At 35.4% G+C, this 23653-nt stretch overlaps 1 protein-coding gene and 1 long non-coding RNA gene across 2 annotated transcripts; both read right to left on the bottom strand.

The window, feature by feature from the left end:
- Positions 1-48: 48 nt before the first annotated feature.
- On the bottom strand, positions 49-15850 carry LOC120123103. The gene is made up of 18 exons (XM_039142092.1): positions 15839-15850; positions 15127-15375; positions 14881-15054; positions 14652-14783; positions 13705-13758; positions 13225-13610; positions 12961-13105; positions 12321-12410; positions 11333-11461; positions 11091-11243; positions 10902-10979; positions 4537-4629; positions 4332-4451; positions 2340-2417; positions 2003-2182; positions 607-708; positions 222-520; positions 49-185 (listed from the first exon to the last, which is right to left on the bottom strand). The coding sequence occupies exons 1-17, from the start codon at positions 15848-15850 to the stop codon at positions 287-289; spliced, it is 2409 nt and encodes an 802-aa protein (XP_038998023.1). The 3' UTR covers positions 49-185; positions 222-286.
- Positions 4636-10886, bottom strand: LOC120122927. Its single transcript, XR_005516136.1, has 3 exons — positions 10172-10886; positions 7930-7933; positions 4636-4850 (listed from the first exon to the last, which is right to left on the bottom strand). It is a non-coding gene; the product is annotated as an uncharacterized LOC120122927 (long non-coding RNA).
- Positions 15851-23653: the final 7803 nt, after the last annotated feature.

Raw genomic sequence — 23653 nt, 5'->3', positions numbered from 1 at the left:
CCAACATTAAGGCCTATAAAGGTCTATTTGAAAAGATGAAGAAACATGAAACTTTTCACTAAAAACAAAATTTTTATTTGGAAGATCATGGACGATCTACACAGTTTAAAGACCAAAAACAATGAATGGGGATATAGGTTTCCCAGAAGCAAAAACACAAATTTGGTTGCTGTTATGTTGACTAGGAAAGCAAGAAAATTTATTTAGCTTTAACTCACTAGTTCAATGAGGTTTGTAAGTTCCCTACCTGGGGTCTGAGGCACTGTTTGAGATGAATACTTGGAGATCAGGTAAGACTGATGCAAGTAGCATACGATTGAAGTACTGTTAATGCTTGCTCGGTGATGGCCCTATTCCTTGCTCGTTTCACCCAATCACCAATGATCTCCTCCGCTTGGCTACCTTTGACACCTTGTTCAAGTGTTCCAGCAGCTTCAGCTAGTTTTCCTTCAGCCAGGTAATTTTCAACTCTATTGATTATTGACTCGATTCCTTCACCAGATTCACCAACTTCTTTCACCTATTTGATAGTCAAAATGCATACATGAGAATATTTCAGCAACTCGGTTATATTATCATGTGAAAGGTCAATCCCAATTTTTGTACCTTTAACCAGGATGCAATATGTGCCAAAGAATGCGTCAAGATACCACCACCCCCTGGTGGAATGAGGCTGTAGTGCCTCAGGCTACCTTTCAAGGCATTAAACTGCAAGAAGAACATGTGTCAAACATTATGAATCAGTATCCAGAAGAATATCATTAAGGATCAAAAGAACTATTAATTATCACTGCTAGATAATTTAGGACATTCTGCCAGAGATGATTTGCTAATGCCACTGCATCAGTGATCTAGCTGAGACAATTTATACCGGGCAGGTAGATCATGTGCGACATAAAGAGCAGTACTTTCTTTTCCTGTATGAAATTAAACCAACAAGCACATAAAAGAAGAAATAAATTCGAAAGTATTCTTGTTCTTGACAATCTTATCCTCATCAAGCTCGACACATTGAACCAAACCACCACTTTACAGTAGTGTTTGAATATCAGTCTCAAATTCTATCCATCATAAAATACTTGATATTCGTTTAGTATCAAGTTGATAAGTTCATAATGCAAAAGAACCATTAACTCTAAAACAATAAGTAAACCTCCTTTGGGTTGCTTTGAAATGATGCATTTCGCATTGGTCCTCCCTCTTTTTTCGGTTAATATTATCTACAGGATAACTGAATTCAGTTCCTAGCAAATTCCTATCACAGCACCAAGCCCTATCAACTGAAGCAAACTAGGATTGCTATGGCAGTTACAATGTAAAGATCACCAAAGAAGGGGCTTCAGCTAGAGGCCTCTCACCTTGACAATCCAAAATAACACCTTAGTGCTTCCCTTCACAAATCACTATTGAGGAAATTCTTTCTTAAAAAATCAGACCTCGGGAAATTTGACTGCTAAACTACCTACATATTCTTTGTTTTTCAAAGAAAAACAGGAAGCAATATTCGGACACGATAACAAGGAGAACGGCAAGAGACGGGTGTGGAAGTAAGAGGGGTGGCAGAGAGCATTTTAGTTCAATTTATTTAGCATAAACACAGACACAAATATTAATGTAACACCAACTGGGTTATAAATTTTTCTATTTAAAGTCAGCAAAACAGTCATAAAATCACTCCTGGTTTTTGTGAATACTTCCCTTAGAAGAAGAAAAGAGTGACATATATAGCTAGAAGGGATGCAAGTGAATGGTGCCATGAGCATCCATCCACCCAGCTTTCAGGTTTTGGAAAAACTAAGATTTTATATATTTTTAGCCCGACTCTATAAAAGCATTTAAATAGTTCCACTTTTTGAAAAATATCATGCCAAAAGTAAAGCATACAGTTCTTGCAAAAATTTCTATGAAGGGCAAGCTATCAACTATGTAACAAAAAGATATTATCATTTGAAAGGCCTTGGAATTCACAACCATATATTTCTATAAGTACAGAACAACTTGCCTTTTGATTCAACTCCAGTAGAGTGTCTGTTCCACAATACCGAGTTTCTTCAGGAAGAGATGAAAGGACCAAACCTAATACTGAGTCCTTCTCAATGCCTTCAAGGTAGTTGTGTAGAGCATCTATTTCTTTCTGGATTGGTAATCCTTTAGCGAGGGCTTCTTCTAGCGCAAGCGCTCCCTGTAGGACCCAATTATGTTAAAGTTGTGGGGCAATAATTTACAATTGAGAAAAATTATTAGTAGGACTATCAATCATTATACAACATAATTCAGGTTCCAACAAAATGTAGACAAATAACATGAGACAGAACTATGAATCAAGTTGGAGAAGGTACCAAAGTGAGCTTGTGAATAGAATGACTCTTGTGTGCCTCTTCAGATCGTGCATAAAATGCCATACATAAAGCATGTATCTACAAAAGAATAATTCAGGCCATGGTTATGCCCTCTAATCACATCCTAATAATATAAAATATTTTAGATTATGAAAGTAATATTCGACTCGAGCAGATATAAAGTATAAAAACACATGTTTATTTCTCAACTTCAAGTTTATTTGAACAAAAAACAATAAACTAAGAAACGCATTTACAATTAATGTTTGTAGCTGATAACTAAAAGTTTCTGATTTAAAATATTTTTTTTAACTTTAGACATGCACATTGATCCTGAAATGATTGTTCATGTTTAATATTCAAAGCAATATATCAGAAACTATTCTAGCTTTCACTTCTCTTTCCAAAATAGGTAGTAATAGTTAAACTCCATTCTGCTTTCAGTAAAGTTGGAAACCCATTCACCATTTAGATCATAAATCAATACATTCCAGTAAATGCAAATATTAATAAAACTTTGATAGAAAAATATTTGATTTTCAGCTAGAAATTGCACAAGAGGCTAGTTAATTTGCTTCAGATCAATGAGCACTTGATGAGTTAAATTTTCAGCACAATGCATATTCAATTTTTACATATAACTTCAGGGTGGCGTGGTCACTTTGGAATAAGTTTCTGAATTTTTGAAAACTAAATTCGGTTTTTCATGACGATGTTCAAAGCTTCTTCCTAGCATGGAATGATATGGTGCCTTATTCCTCTATTTGGCCCTTTATTCCGGGAGTTGTTATTTGTACTATTTGGAAATGTAGAAATGCCATTGTGTTTGAAGGACGGAGCCTTGGTCAGATTGAGCTATTTTTCATGGCTAGATTCAGACTAGCTTCTTGGTTTTTAGCTAAGTTCAAGGAAGTTGATATTCCTAAAGACTCTCTTATTAGTGATCCTTCTATTGGAGATTTATGCTCTTCTTCTGGGAATTCGATTTTTAAAACCGTGCCTTGGGTTCCTCCTCCAAAAGGCTTTCTAAAATTGAATGTGGATGCGGCTGTTTGTGGAGATTGGTGAAAGAGTGGTATAGGTGGCTTATTAAGGAATGAGTATGGCGAGATAAAGGGTTCTTTCCAAGAGGCTTCGGGTCCAGGATCTCCTACTTTGATGGAGCTTTTAGCCATTAAGAGGGGTTTAACTTTCTTTTTTTCTACTCTTCAGAGATTCAAGAACAGATGGATTATTGAATCTGATAGTAAACTAGCAGTTGATTGGGTAAAGAATTTAGGTAGTTGTCCTGATGTTTACCTTTATCTAGTGAAAGGTATTACTGTCAGATTAAGAGAATTGGAGGGTATTATCAGATGGGTTGATAGATCAGCTAATATTGAGGCAGATAATCTAGCTAAGGCTGGTATTGGTTAGTTTTACTATTGAGTTCAGGATGTTTTAGTTTGAGTATTTCGGGTTGTTATTTGTAAGGGTCTTTGATGTTTTTAAACATTATGTAATTTCTCAGTTATTAATGAATTTTGAGGCACTCTTTTCCTTCTTCCGCTGATAAAGGAACTCCTTTTGGCGTTCCTTCAATCATGAAGGAGGTTTTTAACGAGGCCTCCACTTCCTATCAAATGTTTTTTTTTTACATATAACTTAAATATAATTATAGACTGCACAATGTCTATCAAACACATGGAGCATCACCATGCATAAGACAGAAAGCATGGAGGTTGATATTGCAGTAAGCTGAAAGCTAAGAGCATTTATGTATGGCACTTGGATTGACCTTTTTCCGTACATGCTATATGCCCGAAAGTAAGAGCCATGAGATTTTATATTACAACCCATCATATAAGAAAAATCTTGCAGCATAACTTTCAGATTTCCTTATTCCATCTTCCTATCAAATGTCACCGAAAGGAACTTCTAGTTCATATTTTCATCCTAAAATAGCGAGTTGTTCAGATTTTCATTAAAAATTTCCTCCAGGAGAAAGCTTACGTGAAGATTTGCTTCCGCCATTTTCTCAATCTGTGCTGCTTTCTCATTTGCAATCGCTGCAATCACTTCTGCTTTCCCTAGCTCCAGAGTTTTCTCCAACTTCATTTCAGCTTCTCTTTCCTGCAACAACCAAATTATAAGAACTTGAGTCCATGAATTATGAAATAATGTTATAGAATTTCTTTGTCAGCATTAAACTATCTACCTTCTCTTCAAGTTCAATCCTAATTTTCTCTTCCATTTTTTCTTGAAGGGATTTTATAGAAGCTGCTGCTTTTGTTCTTTCTCTCTGTAATTCCTGAAAGTGGTAAATTCAAATTCTTAGCAGCTTGAATTCACAAAATTAGATAAACACCTTTCTTTACTTTCACTTGCTTTTTTAACCCTTTCAAAGGGCATTTGTACATGTGAGTATACTCCATCTGCAACTGAAATGTGACTTTCTCAGGTAAATACAGCCAAAAAAAACCATGCTCATCAAAACCCAGAATGAATAGCTTAAGTTGATTAATATAAATTCTGGTGTAGAGGATAAAGCCCAATCAGATGAAATTGGGGTTGATTTTTCACCAATAAGGAAAATTATCCCTACTGGGCCTGCATTTATTCCTAAGTGGGTTGGGTAGAAGAATGGTACTGGTAGATTTATGCCCCAGCCCAATACCATTTCAGTTAATCATAGAGAAGTTGCAGAGGAGGGTGCAGTTACGTTGGTGAAAGAAAAGACAGGGGGAGAGAAAGAAATGTCAAATAGTGAGCAGGATGTTGATATGGATAAAGAGCAGCATGTTGGCTTGAGGAGTCGAGAGGAGAATGAAGCAGCTAATACACTGAATTCTAATGATTTTGAGAAAGACAAACTCTCTGTCCAACAGAGGGCTGGTTCAAAGAAGAATAAAAGGATAAAGGATGATAAACAGATTGGCCTGATTGAGGGTAGCTCTTCCAGCTCGTGTTAAGGCAGAAAAATGTAGTGAATCAAGTTGGAACTAGTTATGAGTCAATTATGGATGGTCAGTTCAAAAGAAAGGAGAATAGTTTGTCCTCTTCCAAAATTCCTGTTCAGCGTCCTCATCGGGCAAAAAGCCTAAATAATCAGAGGAGACTAAAAATTGCTCCACGACGTTCAGGTAGTGTGTGCTCAGAGAGGGAAGCGTCAATCAGTTTTTTTGATGGAGTTTATAGAAGGGTGTATAGAACTATGGTCAGGGATTCTTTGGAACAAGACAGATCATCCTCAAAGTCTTCACACTCTTCTGTTAAAGCTTTGAATGAAGCTGCTGCTACTAGAGAAGTTTGCAACATGTTAGGGATTAATTTCGAAGGGGGGCAACATTTGTTAAAAGAGGAGATTATGAAGATGGAAAGGAAGGGGTCTAGGAAAGAAAGGGAGTAATTTAGTCTTCCTTTTCAGGGGTTTTAAGATTTAATATTCCAATGTCAAGTCTTAAAGTTATTTCATGGAACATAAGGGGTTTAGGGAGAAAGGAAAAAGTAAGAGCAGTAGCCCATCTTGTAAATAGGGATAAACCGATTGTCTTATTTCTACAGGAGACGAAATTGAATCAATGTTTTAATGGGTTAAGAAGGAGATTAGGGGGTAAGATGCTTCAAGGACAAAGTTTTTATCCGGCTGATGGGTCAGCAGGAGGGTTGATGTGTTTATGGAATGAAACTTTTTTTCAAGTTACAAGGGAAGAAAAGAACAGCAAATTTGTGGCAATCTCAGGAATGTTCAAATTGTATAAATTTGAGTGTGTATTAATTAATGTGTATGGACCGTCAGTGAAGGAAGAAAAGGAGGAGTTCTTTAGGGAGCTGTTGAATTTTGTTACAAATTTAAACCTACCAGTATGCATAGAGGGTGATTTGAATGCTTATCTTAATCCATCTGAGAAATATGGTGTTGCACATAATTGACATGCTCTAGATCTGCTCAGATCCTTTGTTCAACAACCAAACCTCATTGATCTCCCTTTATCAGGAGGTATGTACACTTGGTGAAACAATAGAGAGTCTCCTACGTGAGTAAGACTAGATCGTTTTCTGGTTAGTAGTAATTTTTTACAGGGGTTCCCTAAATTGGTACAACGAATTCTACCCAAATCACTCTCTAATCATAACCCTATTGTGCTGGAAGAAGATGGGCAAAACTGGGGTCCCAAACCTTTTAGATTTTTTAACTATCTATTAAAGGAAGAAGGTTTTGATGATTTGGTTGAAAATTCCTTGGCTGATTTGAAGAAGAAGAGGTAGGGGAATTTTTAATTTATTAAAAGGTACTAAAATGAAAATAAGGAGCTAGTCTAGCAGTAAATATATGGGGATCTCAGAGTCTATTTTAGAAATTGATTCCAAAATAAATGACTTGGAATTGAAATCACAAGGTGTTGCCTTTTGTCCTCAAGATAGAGACCAGTTAGTGTTACTCATAAGTGAATTATGGAGACTGCACAGATAGAGGAGAGCATTTGGCGCCAGAAGTCTAGAGTGAGGTGGGTCAAAGAGGGAGACAAGAATACGAGGTATTTTCATTTAAGTGCCTTGAACAGAAATTAAATGCCATTAATGCTTTGAAGGTGGATGGTGTAGAATTGACAGATACAATTCAGATTAAGTCTCATGTCTCGGATTATTTCAAAAAAGCTTATAATACGATTAATACACTGGAAGTAGGAGAATTTGAACTTATTTTTGCAAAGCTATCTGTTGTGCAAAGGGATCGTCTTGAGGAGATTTTTACAAAACAGGAAGTTTGGGAAGCAATCTCTTCATCAGCTAGTGATAAAGCCCCTGGACCAGATGGTTTTACTATGGGATTTTTCAAGAAGTATTGGCCTATGTTAAAGGAGCAGATCATGAAGTTTCTATTTGACTTTTATAATGGAAGAAAATGGGACCATGGGGTTAATCATGCATTCATATCCCTAATCCCTAAGAAACTTAATCCAGAAAGTTTAGAAGACTACAGGCCAATTAGCCTTGTTGGCAGTTTATATAAGATCATTTCTAAAGTTCTATCCAAAAGATTGGTTTCTTGTATAAAAGATTTGGTTAGCCCTCATCAGTTCGCATTTATTCCTGGTAGGCAACTACTAGATTGTGCATTCCTAGCTAATGAAGGTATAGATTATTGGAGGAAGCAAGGTAGGAACGGGGTAGTCTTTAAAATTGATTTTCGAAGAGCATATGATACAGTTGAATGGCGATTCTTCTTAAAGTAATGAAAGCTATGGGTTTTGGAGAGAAATGGGTTTCTTGGATTGAATATCGTCTATCTTCTGCCTCAATTTCGGTTTTAGTTAATGGTTCTCCTACTGAGGAGTTCCCAATGACAAAAGGGTTAAGACAAGGCTGCAGTCTTTCCCCTTTGTTGTTTAATCTAATTGGTGAACTCCTACATCTAATGGTGATTAAAGCTTCTGATTTGGGACTTTTCCAGGGGTTTGATATTGGTAGATCAGTTAATCCTTTCCTTTTGACTCACCTACAGTTCGCTGATGACTTGATTTTGTTCTGCCATGACTCTCTTACTAACATCCAGAACATCAAAAGAGTGCTCAGGATTTTCAGTTTAATGACAGAGTTGCATTTAAACCTATCTAAGAGTAAGCTGTTTGGTATAAATGTTGAAGTTGATACCTTAAATGAATGGGCGAATGATATTGGATGCTCAGTGGGTTGTTTTCCTATGGATTATCTTGCTTTACCTATAGGTGCAAAGAAAAACTCTGAAGTACTTTGGGAGCCGGTTCTACAGAATTTTAACAATAAGTTAGCTGGTTGGAAGGCTGCTTCACTGTCAATGGCGGGCAGACTAGTGCTTATAAAATCGGTATTACCATCGTTACCGATTTTTTTCTTATCCATTTTCAAAATGCCGATCAAAGTAAGGCAGAAAGTTAATACATTGATGGCTAACTTTCTTTGGGGGGAAAGCTCAAACAAAAATCGAATGCACTGGGTTAATTGGCAGGCAGTTTGTAAACCTTTGGAAGATGGTGGCTTGGGAATTTTGAATTTGAATATCACAAATAGGGCTTTGTTGGGTAAATGGGTGTGGAAATTTGCAAATGAGAAAGATTCACTTTGGAAAAGGATAATATGCAGCAAACACAATGTTAGTACTTTATCTATGTCAATTAGCAACGTTGTTTTAACTCAAGATTCCTGGATTTGGAAAGGGATTGTGAACAATTATTTGAAAGATGATGACATTGGAGGATGTTTGAGATCTCATACTAAGATTCAATTGGGAAATGACAAGTCTATTTCTTTTGGAATGATGTTTGGGTCAATGACCTACCCTTGAAGATTCAATTTCCCAGGATATTTGCATTATCAAACAACAAAAGGGGTAAGGTGGCAGATTTTGGTTGCTTTGATGTAAATGGATGGGTGTGGAATGTTCAAACAAGAAGAAGCTTATGTGATTGGGAATTGGACCAATGGATCGAACTAATGGCAACACTAAACTGTTTTAATTTATCTGATTCAGTGGAGGATTTTCTTTCTTGGTCTGGGAAGGGGGATGGTCTGTTCTCGGTGAAATCCTGCAAGGTGGCTCTATCAAATAGTCAAGGAGGTGGTTTTTCTTGGAAAAGATGGGTTTGGTCAGTTTTCGCTCCTCCTAGAGTAGAAACCTTCCTTTGGCAAATCATACACAAGAAATTGACAGTCAGAAATGAGCTGAAGAAAAGGGGGTTCCTATGGAAGACGCACTATGTCCACTATGTAAAAAGAATGAAGAAACAATCAAGCATCTTTTTTTATCATGTTCAGTTGCAGGGGATATTTGGAACAGATTGTTGAAGATTTGGGACATCTATACAGCTTTGCCTAATGATCCACAAGTTTTGCTAAGTTCATGGTCTGATTTAAACAAAAACTCACACATATGGAAATTCATTCCGGGAGTAGTTCTTTGGTCTATTTGGAAAGCAAAGAATTCAGTTGTGTTTGATAATTCTAGCCTTGATATAACCTCTCTTTTTCCTAATAAGATTTATGTTGGCTAAATGGTTTCTAGCTAAGTTTCCCAATATCCAAATACAAGTTGATTTGTTGGTAGGGACCCCTCTCTAGCAGACAGGTTTGGTTATCATAATACTCATAGGTTTTTGAAACAAAGTTGGCAGCCCCCCCAATAGATTTTTATAAATTTAATGTTGATGGGACTGTCAAGTCTAATGGGATGGCTGGAGGAATTGGAGGTATTTTGAGAGACTGTAATAGTATCATTCTATCGACTTTCTCTGTTAGTATCGGTCCAGGCCCTCCTCCGTTGGCTGAACTAAAAGCTATTAAGAAAGGCTTAGACTCTTTTCTATCATCAGATTGGGCTGTAAAGGGAAGACTGATCCTAGAAAGTGACTGTAAATCTGCAGTAGACTGGATTTTGCTGCCTAATTCTGTTCCTAGTTTCTTCAGTTCACTTGTTGAGGATATTGTGTCCTTAGTTCAAGAGAGGGCGGTTATTATTCGATGGATTTCTAGGGGATGTAATTGGGAAGCAGATAAATTAGCTAAGGATGGGATTGGTTGATTGTAAGGGTATTTATATAGGATGTTTTAAGATTATAGTTTTATTTTGTTGCCCTAAATGTATTGGTGTACTTTATTGTAATAGTTTCTCTATTCAATAAACTAAGACACTCTTTACCTCCTTCCGCTAGTTACTCTTTCCTAGAGTTAACTAAGAGGGAGGTTTTTAATGAGGCATATTATTCCTATAAAAAAAATAAGTTCTGGTGTAATTTCATTATCTAGCATAAAAAATAGAGAAACTAGTTGGGGCTGGTTTTCCCCATTAATAGCTTTTGGCCTCCTTTATTCCTTACGAACAAATCAACAATTGCTCCAAATTGATAAATTAACACTTGCCTTTTGTAATATTTTACACACAGAACAGTAAAAATCCAAATATATAAAGTATAATAAAATTGCATGAACTCCATAACATGGGATAAAAATTTCTTTATGGTGAAAATGCTAAGAGGTTCAACTATCAATCACTATTTAGCATGTCAATATATGTAATGATACGGGCATATGGGTGATAAAGCACTACAGAACAATCAGCATTTAATCAAATTGCTTGTGTTAGAGCATCAGCCCTCCCATTCTGCCTCATGTTCAGCCCTGATATACAGATTCTAGGGATACAAAAAAACAAGCGGATTCACAACAAGAATTAAGCATAAACTTCAAATGGGAGTCATAATGGCTGTCACAACTAACAAGCTTAAAGAGAAAGATATATTTGTGGTAGAAACCAGGTTATCAAATATGTGTCACTCGTAAAGTGGATGGTAGGAAAAACAAATCCTCTTCAGGCTGATTTCATTTGAAAGACAATAACAAAAGAGTTGGAACTTTACTTACCTTTTATTTTCACTAAAACATAAAGAAAGAAACTACTGTAATGATTTGCAAAGCAAGAGCAAGAGATAAAAAATAAAAAAAGTGAGAGCAAATAAAAATTACCATATCATAAAACTGAGAAGCAATGACCAAAAGCTTTGCAATCAATCACAGGAAATATAATATGAACAATGAAAAATCTATAACCTTATCCAATATAGCTGCCTCTTCTGTACGCATTAGTTCCCTGGCTCTTGAATCCCTTAATTCCTTTTCATACATCTCCTGGAGAGAGAGAGAGAGGCATTAGCAAACAGTATGTGATAATCAGAGTGAAGTTGCAGAAATAAAGAAAGCAGATAATTTGTACTGGAGCTTAGTGCTCAAACTTTGGACCTTCAATGCTCTCTTCTCCTCAGCAAAAGCATGTGCATCCAGCTCAGCTTGCCGCTTTTCAGCAGCATGAATGGCTTGCAAGAAATCAAGAACTAATTTTCCATCCTTTGACAAATATCCATCATCCAGTTCCTCAACTGATGTACCAAAAGCCTAATGTGTTAAAAAGAATGAAAATCGCATGTTAGTTGACACTCTTGCTTATCATATTCATTAAACAGCAAATGAGATATGTATGTAACCTCTGTTTCTTTAGAAAGACGCTCATATTTTCTATTTAGAGAAGCCAAATAGCTTTCATCTGCCTCTTCACTAAGGTGATAGGTTTCAAGAAGAGAACTTGGAGTTTCTCTATCTTTACTGAATTTATCCTGCAGCAAAGCAAAACAAAATGTCATTTTGTATGAAATCTACTAGAATAATGGAGAAGCTACATATACATCCATACATATAAATATCGATATATTCAATAGTGAATCAGGAGCGGCTCGTGCTTTTGCCACCTCTATGACAATGTTCCCAGACACAAAGGCATAATAGAAACCTTAATCCCTCAGATGTTGCAATCCTAAGCCTGTTTTTTAGGGGTCATGCCTCCCTATAAAGTTTTTCCTTGCCTAGAAAATAAAAAAGGAAATTAGAATAGTTGTTTGTCACCCTAAACCCTATATTAATAAAAAGAACAGGATCTGTTCAAGCTTTTGTCACCACACATGACAGTCTTTCCCTATCTAAACACACATAAATGAGGATTTTAAGTGGTTAAATGTTACTACCATAAGGCAGCTCTTGGGGGTCAAAACCCCTCCCTATAGAGCCTTTCTTTGCCTAGCAACTAAACGAAGAAATACATGTTATTTGTCATCCGGAAGCATTAGCTATGTATTAAAAAGCAGTGGACATCTTCTAAATTATAAGCATATAAACTCACAAACAAAGTGGAGAAAGCCTTCCAACCATACTACCCCCCCCCCAAACAAACCACAGTGTGCTGAAGAGCATAATAAATATAAGCTCATGATAAAAAATATATATATAAGGTACATTCCAAAGTATGTAAAATTCAGACAATGAGAATATGAACAACCCTGGAAAGAGTTTTTAACAAGCTTCATGGACCAACTTCCAAAGAATAACAATGGTTTGTGTTGCTACTCTGAAAGGTTACAAATCAGAAACAACGTAAAATGTAGGGTAAAAAGAGAAACGGATGAAGGGAACAAAGGATACCTCTGCAGTGGGAGGTAGAGATGGAACAGATTTTAGTTGGCTTTCTCCAGGGCCTAAATCATGGGCTTCTGCACCTTTACTTGGTTCATCCTGAAACAGTAGACCACCAAAAGTGGATAATATTGAGCCTGTACAATGTAAGTATCCTTGACAAGATAGTAATTTTCCAGTGCCTAGCTAGTTAAATCAGTTAAGCCTCAGTCTCTTTGTTAATGGAAACTTCCACATAAACAGATGAGGCCAATTCCATACTAGAAAACAAGAAAAGGGACTATGGTTCTTTGGCATCCTGAAACATTTCTTTATGCAACCATGAATAAAATTACAAAGCACTGCTAGATTCCATGGCTCATGTAAGTTATATTAAAAGAAATATGAATATGCATAGATACATGAAAGACAATGGTCATGGTGTTTGTCGGCAAACAAGTGACAATTGGCTAAGTATTGCTATCATAACTGAGTTCATATTGAAGTGCATCTGATTATCCTTTTAATAGAATAATATTTGCTTGCATAAGCATCACACCATAAAATACAATCTGCATATAGGTGCTTGAATCAATCTTCAAAATTTAATAAAATCAGTAACTCCAATCAATCTGTATCAATACAAATATAGGGTGCAGAAAAAAGGTACCTGCAGCCCAGCTGCTGTAGTAGGAGATGGTGCAGTTTTGGTCTCCTTCTTTCCAATGGATTCACTTGATTGGGTATCCAATGGAATATTTTGGATTTCCTTGTTTGGTACCGTTGCAGGTTCAGACTCAACCTTTTTAGATTCTCTTCAGCTGATGCAGCAACATCTGCAGTGTGATCAGCAGATGGCAAGCTGCTCTGAGAATATTCTGGTAATGCCTGGTCTGGTAAAGTTGTTGTGCTTTCACCAAGTATATCACTCGACTTATCTTCCACATCCGACTGGTTTTCACCTTGGGTTTCACTCAAAGTTTCGGGCTGAGGAGGAAGATCGATATTAGTTGCAACTTTTTGCTCAGGCAAGTCCACATAAGGAGGCAATTCTTCATTACGAGAAGAAACAACCTGGATATCCTTTTCATTTTTCCCATCAAAACCAATATTTGTCGAATCAACAGAAACCTTGGGGCCTTTTCCATATTTCTCGAAGTATCCAGCTTGGTAAGCAATCAAAATAGCACCACTAATAACAGCAGTTCCAACTCCAAGGGCAAAATTTGAAACCCCACTCTTTGATTCAGGTTTCGAATTACCATTTTCCCCAGCAGAGGTCGAAAATTGCTTCCTTGAATAAATAAATGGCGATAAACGCTGCATTTCCATCATGCATCATAAAAAGAACAATTATAAAAATAGTACATAGGACCTCAAAATTGATACTGAAACTCAACATGGTTGAACTTACCTGGGACGCAATCTCCCTGGGTATTCTCCAAGGAGTCCCTCGGCAACGTGATAACTGAAAAATTGACCTTCGAAGCATACCGACGGATTTTTCCCTTTTGTTGGTGTTTAGAAATTATATTGCGGAGAATGTGTTTGTGAAAATGACTGGCAGAGGAAGTGGGGATTCTTAATGGAGGAGTCGCTTCGGGTTAGGCTGTTGGCATTGAAACCAATTGCCTTCGATTTAAGTCTTTTGTGGGGCTGAGCGAGCCAGAGCACGATCGCTTTCCCGGGTAGCCGAAGAGGAATCGCCGTTGGAGGCTTGGATCATGAAGATGAAACTGCAGGTGGATCAGCGTGCGACTGGCAGTTTGTAATTTCAATATTTTTTTTCGTTTTTAAATAATATTTATTTTTTAAAAAATACACAATAAGTAAATTTTGGAACACTTGTTAACAATGTTATTTGAACCTTTTTAAAACATTACAAATTGATTATCTAGTTAATTGACTTCGACTTTTTAATGTTTATTAATTTTTTGATATAAAAAAATGATGTTATTTCTTAGTATTAAATCAACCAAAATGCCATTTCATATTATAACATAATGGTTTTATAAGATGACCAAAAAAAAATCATTCATTATCGGTTAATATTTGGTGTAGTATACCGTAAATATATATAATTTGAAGAACGATAAAATTTAAACCTTAAATAAAAGGTGTTAATTCTATTTAATCGTTAAAATAAGGGTAAATTATATAATTGATCACTTTTGTTTTGTTTTGTTTTAATTCTATTGAAACGTTAGTTTGATGACATGACACGTTAGTAAAAGAGTTAATTTTTATTTGAACCTTGAATTTTAGATAAATTACTAATCATGAGTCTTTTTGTAAACTCAAAATAGTTCAGGGATAAAATGCCAGTTTATCCATTTTTCCATTTGTTTTTCTTTCCCAAACCATCTTCTCCGCCGCTCCCCCCGGTTCAAACCATCTCTTGTTAGTCCTTCTCGAAACCTCCACCAACTGACAGAAGATGGGCAATGGAGTTCCTTCCATGGCACCGTTCGACGCCATCTCTTCTCTTTCGAACTTCTTCGAAAACAGAGTACTTACAATCCACCAATCATAACAACAAACATGGTGACAGTAGCAAGTCCATTGGTGTAATGATGCCTAACCAGATAACCTTCGTACCAAAAGAGAAGAGCATAACAACAAAGTAAGTCGCCCCCAATCCCATTCCCTTTGCGAATCCGGTTTTGTAACCGAGCTTTTGAGCAACCTTCAACGCCGAAGAGTAGACGTGTAATGCTCTTGACTCGCCAACAAAAGCCATAACAACCCGAATTTGAACCATCATCTGCGATTAGAAAATACCAAGATGAGAAGGAAAATATGGGAATAAAAACTCAAAATTTGCACCCTTTTTTACATGTTCTACAATATTTTCCCCTTGAGATTGTCTTTCAACGGAGAGCTTGGCTAATGTGGTGGTATGGATTGCTCCAATCACAGCAATGAGAGGAACCACTGCAAGCGTGATCAAAGCCAATTGCCATACTGCTGTAAAACCCACCACAAAACCAGAAGAAGATAACTTTATTTTTCTCAGTGAATTTGAATGACCTGCCCATGAAGATGCCCAAATTGTAGCACCCACCACAAGGAAGTAAAATGCATACTACACACCGATTACCAGTGGTTTAGAGATGAAGCAGGGGAAGCGGCGGGAAAAAGATAGATCTGGGGAAGAAAACATATAAAAAAAGGTAAATTGATAGTTTATCCCTGAACTATTTTTGATTTACAAAAAGATCCGTGATTAGTAATTTATTTAAAGTTCAAGTGTTCAAGTAAAGATTAAATCTTTTTACTAACGTGTCACATCGTCAAACTAACGGAAGTTAACATTTCAATGACCACATCTTAATTAAAACATAACGAAAATTGTCAAACTAACGGAAGTTAATGTTTCGACCACATCTTAATTAAAACAAAATGAAAGTGATTACGAATTGTATTTTTTTTAATCCAATTACTATACATTTATAAAATTGAAACAAAAGTGATCAACTCTATAGTTTACCCTTAAAATAATAAATTATATATTTTCTTAAAAAATATAATATATTTTTCTAAATTACCAGTTTCGTCATCCACTTATTATTTAATTTCTATTTTGGTCTCCTACCTATTATTTTTTTCAAAATCATACTTAACATTACGTTTTAATTCTGTTTTGATCACTCGTTGTTAAAAAATTAATAGTGATGTTGATGTGGCATTTTTAATTATTTTGAAGTGTTGATGTGGTATTACCTTATAGTGACACGCCAGTATCATTGTTAATTTTTTAATGAGAGTGACCAAAAACATAATCAAAACGTAACGTTAAATATGATTTTAAAAAAATAATAGTTGGATGACAAAAATAGAAACTAAGTAATAGGTGAGTGACAAAATATGTAGTTTACCCTACATTTTATTCAACTTTATTTTTAAAGATCAGAGTCTTATGTGACGTGAATAACTCCTAAAAGATTAGAATTTATTTAAGCATTTGGCATTCTTTTCCTATTAAAAATTTTATAAAACATTTTGTAAGACTAATTTCATGGGCAACCTTTATATTTTATATTGATTATATTATATAAAAATATTATTTAACAAAATTATAATCCTTAAATAAAATTTATTAATAACTTATCATTAAATTTTTATTTTATAAATAAGTGTTTTATATAAATTTAAAACTCTGAAAAAATAGCCAAAATTAGAATTTCAGAAAAATTAAACTTAACCTCTCATTTATTTAATTCAATATCACCAGACATCATCAAATTGTTTTTAAACTCTAATGTCATTGGTTTTCTTCCATCAGTCGTAGCTAAAATTAGTAGAACAATAAAACCTAATAATATCCCACTCATAAAACTCTCCTTTTATGTTGTCCATTTTCCCTTTCCCTTGACTTTGTTGCAAACTAGGGTTTTTATGCATTGAAATTGAGATTGTCAGATTATATTTCTCGTAATCTTTTTCTTCAAGTAAAATCGTGAGTTCCCAAATATATAATCTTGTGAGTACTTTAATCTTTATTTTATCTCTATCGTTTCTTTGTGGATAATTTTCGGATTTGTTTTCATTTTCAAAAACAAAATTTGGGCTGGAAAATAGCTGGTTTTAATTTTGTTGGATGCTTATGGAATTGATTATGTATTTTTTTCTCTTTTAAACTCTTTTAAGGTAAATATTTCATTGTTTAAATGTTTATGGCATCTTTCTTTCTGGCTTCTTAATTCTTATCATGTGATATATAGAAATTACTTTTTAAATAAGTTGATATTTGTGTCCAACTTATAGAAATTAGTAATTATTTATAAATTTTAAGGATCAAATCGATGTAACAAAGATTAATTATTATCTAAAAAGATGGGGAAAATAGATATGAACATTAAATAATAATAGTTTTGTCTCTGGTTGAAGTCTTATAAAAGAGGTTAATATTTATAAAAAAATATTAGTTTATGATTTCATGATTTTGACTTAATATTTCTTAGAATCAATTTATTGAAAGTGTAGTAATAATAACTGGCAGATGAAATAAAAATATATATATAACGAGATTATTATTTGATATGTTAATGATGTAGGTTTTTAATTCTCGAATGACCTTAGTTCATTGTTATATCTCCTTAAATACGATTAACTTTTTTATTTTTAAACTTATAACTGTAAAATTAGTTGTAAACAAAAACATAAAAATTGTTTTTGGGCCAGTCAATATTGCTTTATTTACTTGGTAAAAATAATTAATTTATTTAATATATAAAACTAGTATATTTATATAACAACTTTTTTTGTATATGAGTTTTCAACAGCCCTTCCAACTAATTATAAGTATGATTTAACTTAATTTTTGTAGTTTCTAACAGCTTTCTTTGGCCATGTGTCCATCAATCGTGGGTGTTCGTATTCCACTGCATGTATATAATCGTTTCCTTGTTGATTTCTAGTGAATGACTGAGAAAATATAATGTGTTGAACAAGGCATTGAAGCATGTCGTCAGAGTTCCAAATACTCGATAATCGACCAATCGATAAATGGAAGGTGGTAGAGTTGAGAGAAGAACTCAAGAGACGGCATTTGACAACTCGAGGCTTGAAAAAGGATTTGGTAAGACGCTTAGATGCCGCTGTTAGAACCGAGAGGAAAAAAGCTGCAAACGAGGCAACTAATGGTTTTAACAATGGCGATTCTCAGCCTGTAGTTGAACAAGGGACTGAAAAGGTCAAAGAAGTTGTGGATCATGGTGGGTTAAAGATTCAGGACAATATTACTGATTGTGCGGCTGCTTCGGATCATGGTGTAGTTGAAGAAAAGGACATATTGATGGAAGGAGAACATTTGACGAGCTCGAAACTAGAAAAAAATGTGAATTCTAACATACAAATTGAGTGTCAAGATCCAATGGTACCTGAGCCAAAGGATGATATAATTGATGATAATGTCAAAATAAGTCTAGATGTTGTTAAGCCGGAGATGGTGGAACCGTATTCATCCACTGGTCCGGGTCATGGAATTGTTGAAGAAAGGGATATATTGGTGGAAGATGAGCCTGTTATTCAGGCCACCGTAGTTAAGACCGTGATACCTGAGGTACCATTGACTGGACAGCATTTGCAGAGCTCGGAACAAGAAGAAAATGTGAACTCTGACATGCAAACGGAGAGTGATGATCCTAAGGCTCAGCTAGAGAATGAGAATCAAGAGGATGACATGCATAAGAAATTTGATGTAGGAGATGATGGTGGTTGTGAGAATGAGGAGTGTGGGTTGAAGTTTAAAGATGATATTACTGATTGTGTGGCTGCATCTGGTCATGGAGTGATTGAAGGAAGTGACATGTTGGTGGATGATACGGCCGCGGTAACAGAGGTGCCACTGATCGGAAAACATTTGAACAGCTCGAAACAAGAAGAGAACGTGAATTCCAACATGCAAATGGGGAGTCGAAATCGAAAGCTTGAAGAGGAGAATGGAAGTCCAAAGCTTGAGGCGGGGAGTTATGATCCTAAGGCTCAGCTAGAGAATGAGAATCAAGAGGATGACATGCATAAGAAAGTTGAAGATGTAGTGGATTATGGAGGTGGTGAGAATGAGGAGTGTGAGTTGAAGTTTAAAGATGATATTACTGATTGTGTGGTTGCATCTGCTCATGGTGTGATTGAAGAGAGTGACATGTTGGTGGATGATAAGGCCGCGGTGACAGAGGTACCATTGATGGGAGAACATTTGCAGAGCTCGAAACAAGAAGAGAATGTGAATTCAAACATGCAAACGGAGAGTCAAGATAAAAATCTTGAAGTGGAGAGCGGGAGTCCAAAGCTTGAGGAGGAGAGCGATGATCCTAAGGTTCAGCTAGAGAATGAGAATCAGGAGGATGACATGCATAAGAAAGTTGAAGATGTAGTGGATCATGGTGGTGGTGAGAATGAGAAGGGGTGTGGGCTGAAGTTTAAAGATGATGTTAGTGATTGTGTGGCTGCATCTGGCCATGGAGTGATTGAAGTGATATATTAGTGGATGATAAGGCCTCAGTAACAGACGTACCACTGATCGGAGAACATTTGCAGAGCTCGAAACAAGAAGAGAATGTGGATCCTTACATGAAAACGGAGAGTCGTGATCGTAAGATTGAAGAGGAGAATGGGAGTCCAAAGCTTGAAGTGGAGAGTGGTGATCCTAAGGTTCAACTAGAGAATGAGAATGAAGAGGATGAAATGCATAAGAAAGTTAAAGATGTAGTGGATCATGGTGGTGGTGAGAATGAGGAGTGTGAGTTGAAGTTTAAAGATGATATTAGTGATTGTGTGGCTGCATCTGGTCATGGAGTGATTGAAGAAAGTGACATGTTGGTGGATGATACGGCCGGGGTAGCAGAGGTGCCACTGATCAGAAAACATTTGCAGAGATCGAAACAAGAAGAAAATGTGAGTTCTAACACCCAAATGGAGTGTCAAGATGGAAAGCCCCCAGTGGAGAATGAAAGTCCAAAGGTTGAGGTGGAGACTGATGATCCAAAGGCTCATCTGGAGAATGGGGATGACATGCTTGACGCTTCTTCTTTGAACAATCAGGCACCTGAGATCAACCCAATTTCAGGGTCTCTAGCAAAATCTGATTATATGTCAAGTAGTGAAAAGATTGAAGTAAAGGATAATCTAATTGATGATAATTTGAAACTAAGCCAAGATGTTGTTAAGCCAGAGATGGTGGTCGAACCATGTTCATTTAGCAATGTGTCGTAACCGATTTTCGTCCGGGCACGAAAAATTTAACTTGACGGGAAAAGTGATGTGAATAAATGGTTTTGAAAATAATTTGGGAGTCGTCATCGGCCTTTTGGGTCAGGTAGGTCGAATACCTAAAAAATATCTTTTAAAAAAGTTTTTAAGAAAACATCAATTAAAAGATAAACTGATCTGCGTTTTAACCAAAAAATCGTTCTTTTTAATAATAAAAAGGGATTCGTGGTCGGTTACGTTTAGGGAATGATTAGCACCCCTACAACGCCCAAAATTGGTACTTTTTAATTATAAATTGTCTCTATTATTAAAAATTCAAAATTCAAAATTAAAAATATATTTAATTTAGATTTATTACTATAATTTTAAGTAAATTTATTAATTTATATAAATAAAATATTTATTTATTAAGAAATATCAGAAAAGGACTTCTAGGTGCCTTAAGACAGCTCTTTTCTTCGATATTAAAAAATAAATAAATATAAAAACATTTTTCTAAAAATAATAATAAAAAATATATTAATATAATTTATAAAAGTAAGATGTTTATTTATTTAAAATATCAGAAAATTGACATCGAGTTGCTTTAAGACTGCCATTTCTTAATATTTAAAAATAAGTAAACATTGTTATCTAATCGAATTAAAATTTTATAATATTGCATTTCATATAAATATTAGTGAATAAAAATATAAATAATAAATATATGAATAAATAAATACTATACTAATTTAAACATAAATGATAAAAATATATAAAAAATGACCAAAAGAAAATGATATCTAAATTAATGAACCTAACTAGAAATATAAAAATATATTTAATAATAGTGTAAATATCCCTTTATTAATCGGTGATTAGAATAATAATTATTAAAACTACAATAGTTAAATAAGTTATTTTACCTTAAAATATATATAAGCATATCATGTACTAAATTATAAAGTAAATAAAATTATAAGACCGAATTAGAAGTTTAGGATTTGATTTCAGTGACCAAATTGTAAATTTACAGAACTCAAGAGGACTACGTAAATGGTTTACCTAAATTAGAAATTACACAAACATCCCTCACCAAAACTACGTAGTTTTGGTGAGGGTTTAAATACCCTTTAATTGTCCCAAATGATTCATTTTCCCTCATTTTTCATTTTTTCACTCTCTCTCTTAAAGAGAGATGACAATTCTCTCTAACTTCTCTCTAGTCCTCTCTCACCGGAGGTGATCCGGTCATCGGTTGGTCGACTTGCTCCGACGCCGGCAGCCCCCGCCGGCCACCACCCGCGGTGGTCGGAAATATTTTTTTTACACTAAAATTTCTTTTTATTTTTCCTAAACCCGAATCTGAGATTATTTTAACCTAAAGAGCATTTAATCTTAATATATCTACAATAATACCTTCGAACTCCGGTGGTTTCCGGCGACGTTCGGGTTCCCTGCTCCGGTAAGTTTCTTCACGATCTTCTCTTTCTGTTTTGGTGCTTGTTTGTTGGGTATTTTCTCTAGCTTCCTTCTCTTGCTCTCTCTATCGATTCCCCTTCTCTCTTTGCAGGCTCGGTGGTGGCTTTTATAGCCACCACAAAGCTTTCTATGGACCGGGTAATAAGGGGGAATTCGGTGAGTCACTAAACTATGGTGGTGACTCACCTATAGCTTCAATGTGGAGGGGCAGCTGTCGCTGGAAGCTACTGGAAATGCTGCGTGGAGGGGCTGCTGCAGCTGCTGGAAATTGCTGGAAATGCAACGTGGAGATGCTGGAATGAAGAGGTAAAAATGGTGATTACAGCTGCCCCTCTTTGCTCGTTGCGGTGGAACAGGAATGGAGCAAATATATAAAACACCATTTTTAGCTTGAAATGTTTAAACTTCTAAGCTATAAGTTCTTCTCATTATGAACTTTTTGCTCACTTCGGACGAATTCTTCTCATTATGAATTCTTCCACTGGGATTGACAATTTATCTCATTCTGGCAATGTTGGTGCTGATCTATCTCCTTCTGTGATAGAGTCATGCAAAGGTTGAACAAGTTCTTCTCATTATGAACTCTTCTCCTCTTCAGATGAGTTCTTCTCATTATGAACTCGAACTGGCAATGCTGATCCATCGAATGATGAATTCAAGCAAAATGTTAAACAAGTTCTTCTCATTATGAACTTCTTCTTCCTTCTTCAGATGTGTTCTTCTCATTATGAACTCTTCTGGAAATGCTGATCCATCGAATGATGAATTCAAGCAAAAGGTTGAACAAGTTCTTCTCATTATGAACTTCTTCTTCCTTCTTCAGATATGTTCTTCTCATTATGAACTCTTCTGGAAATGCTGATCCATCGAATGATGAATTCAAGCAAAAGGTTGAACAAGTTCTTCTCATTATGAACTTCTTCTTCCTTCTTCAGATGTGTTCTTCTCATTATGAACTCTTCTGGAAAAGCTGATCCATCAGATGATGGATTTGAGCAAAAGGTTGAACAAATTATTCTCATTATGAATTTCTTCTTCCTTCTTCAGATGTGTTCTTCTCATTATGAACTTTTTCTGGAAAAGCTAATCCATCAGATGATGGATTTGAGCAAAATGTTGAACAAATTCTTCTCATTATGAATTTCTTCTTCCTTCTTCAGATGAGTTCTTCTCATTATGAACTTTTTCTGGAAAAGCTGATCCATCATATGATGGATTTGAATCTTTGCTAAAATTTTGAAATTCCTGTCAAATATTCAACATGGATAAAATGAATGAAAATGCTCCTATTTTGCAAATGTCTAAATATGATGCATGAATGTTGATGCAATCTTCATTTGACTTCAAAGTGGTGAACTTGGTCTTCCTCTAGTTCATCATTTATTGTCAGGGTTACCTCTGGATATCAGTATAAAAACTTATGCTATCAAGCTTGCATTTTTGTAGAACCATCTGATCAACTTGTATCTTTGCGTCTTCTTTGCTTCATGAAAGTCTCAGAAGAAATGTTTCATTTTTGGAACTCTTGCTGTAGTCAGAGCTATGACTTTGATGCCCCATCTTGTCTTGGATAAAACCAACTTTCTTTGCTTGGACTTGTGTAGAAATCCCATAAAGCTTTCATCTTTGAAAAGAGAATCAATCATCTGACTCAGCAGGGATTAATTAGGAGAGTAGAGTCTGTTCTAATTTAACTCTTGAAACATCACAAGGAAGATTTATTCCAATTCCTTTCATGTCTCCACATATAATCAGATCTCGAATAAGGCAACTTGGACCAATATCATGTCGAGATGCTTAACAACAACCTGTAGTTCAACCTTAGTTGACCCCATTAGTTTATTGTTTAAAATTTCAACTTTCCTTGGAAAGAAATCTTCATTATATCTCACTTCTAATCTTGGGGTTAAAGAAGACAAACTTCATCTTGGATCAATAAATGGAAACCATATGATTGCAACATTGGTTCAGCATCAGAATAACTGGTTCGTAAAACATTTGACAACACATGCATCATCTCATGTGGTTTCTACTCAGATGTAAAACATTTGACAACACATTCATCATTTTCTGTGTATTCTGCTCAGATGTCTCAATCATTGAAGCTCTTTGCCTAGTGTTCAAAGTTTTTGTATAATGTCACAAGATCACTTGAGAACAAAACTCAATGGGAATACAAGAGAAATGTT

Source organism: Hibiscus syriacus, unplaced genomic scaffold (assembly GCF_006381635.1).
Source record: "Hibiscus syriacus cultivar Baekdansim isolate YM2019G1 unplaced genomic scaffold, ASM638163v2 tig00110388_pilon, whole genome shotgun sequence".
Lineage (NCBI taxonomy): Eukaryota > Viridiplantae > Streptophyta > Magnoliopsida > Malvales > Malvaceae > Hibiscus > Hibiscus syriacus.
The sequence above is the reverse complement of the archived record's forward strand: the minus strand, read 5'-3'. Positions and strand labels throughout refer to the sequence as shown.

Excerpts from the sequence above, each read along its gene's own strand:
- LOC120123103 (XM_039142092.1), bottom strand. Across the intron at positions 10,980-11,090 it reads AGGAGAAGAGAGCATTGAAG|GAGATGTATGAAAAGGAATT; the intron begins GTCCAAAGTTTG and ends CTCTCTCTCCAG. Across the intron at positions 2,183-2,339 it reads CTATTCACAAGCTCACTTTG|GGAGCGCTTGCGCTAGAAGA; the intron begins GTACCTTCTCCA and ends TGGGTCCTACAG.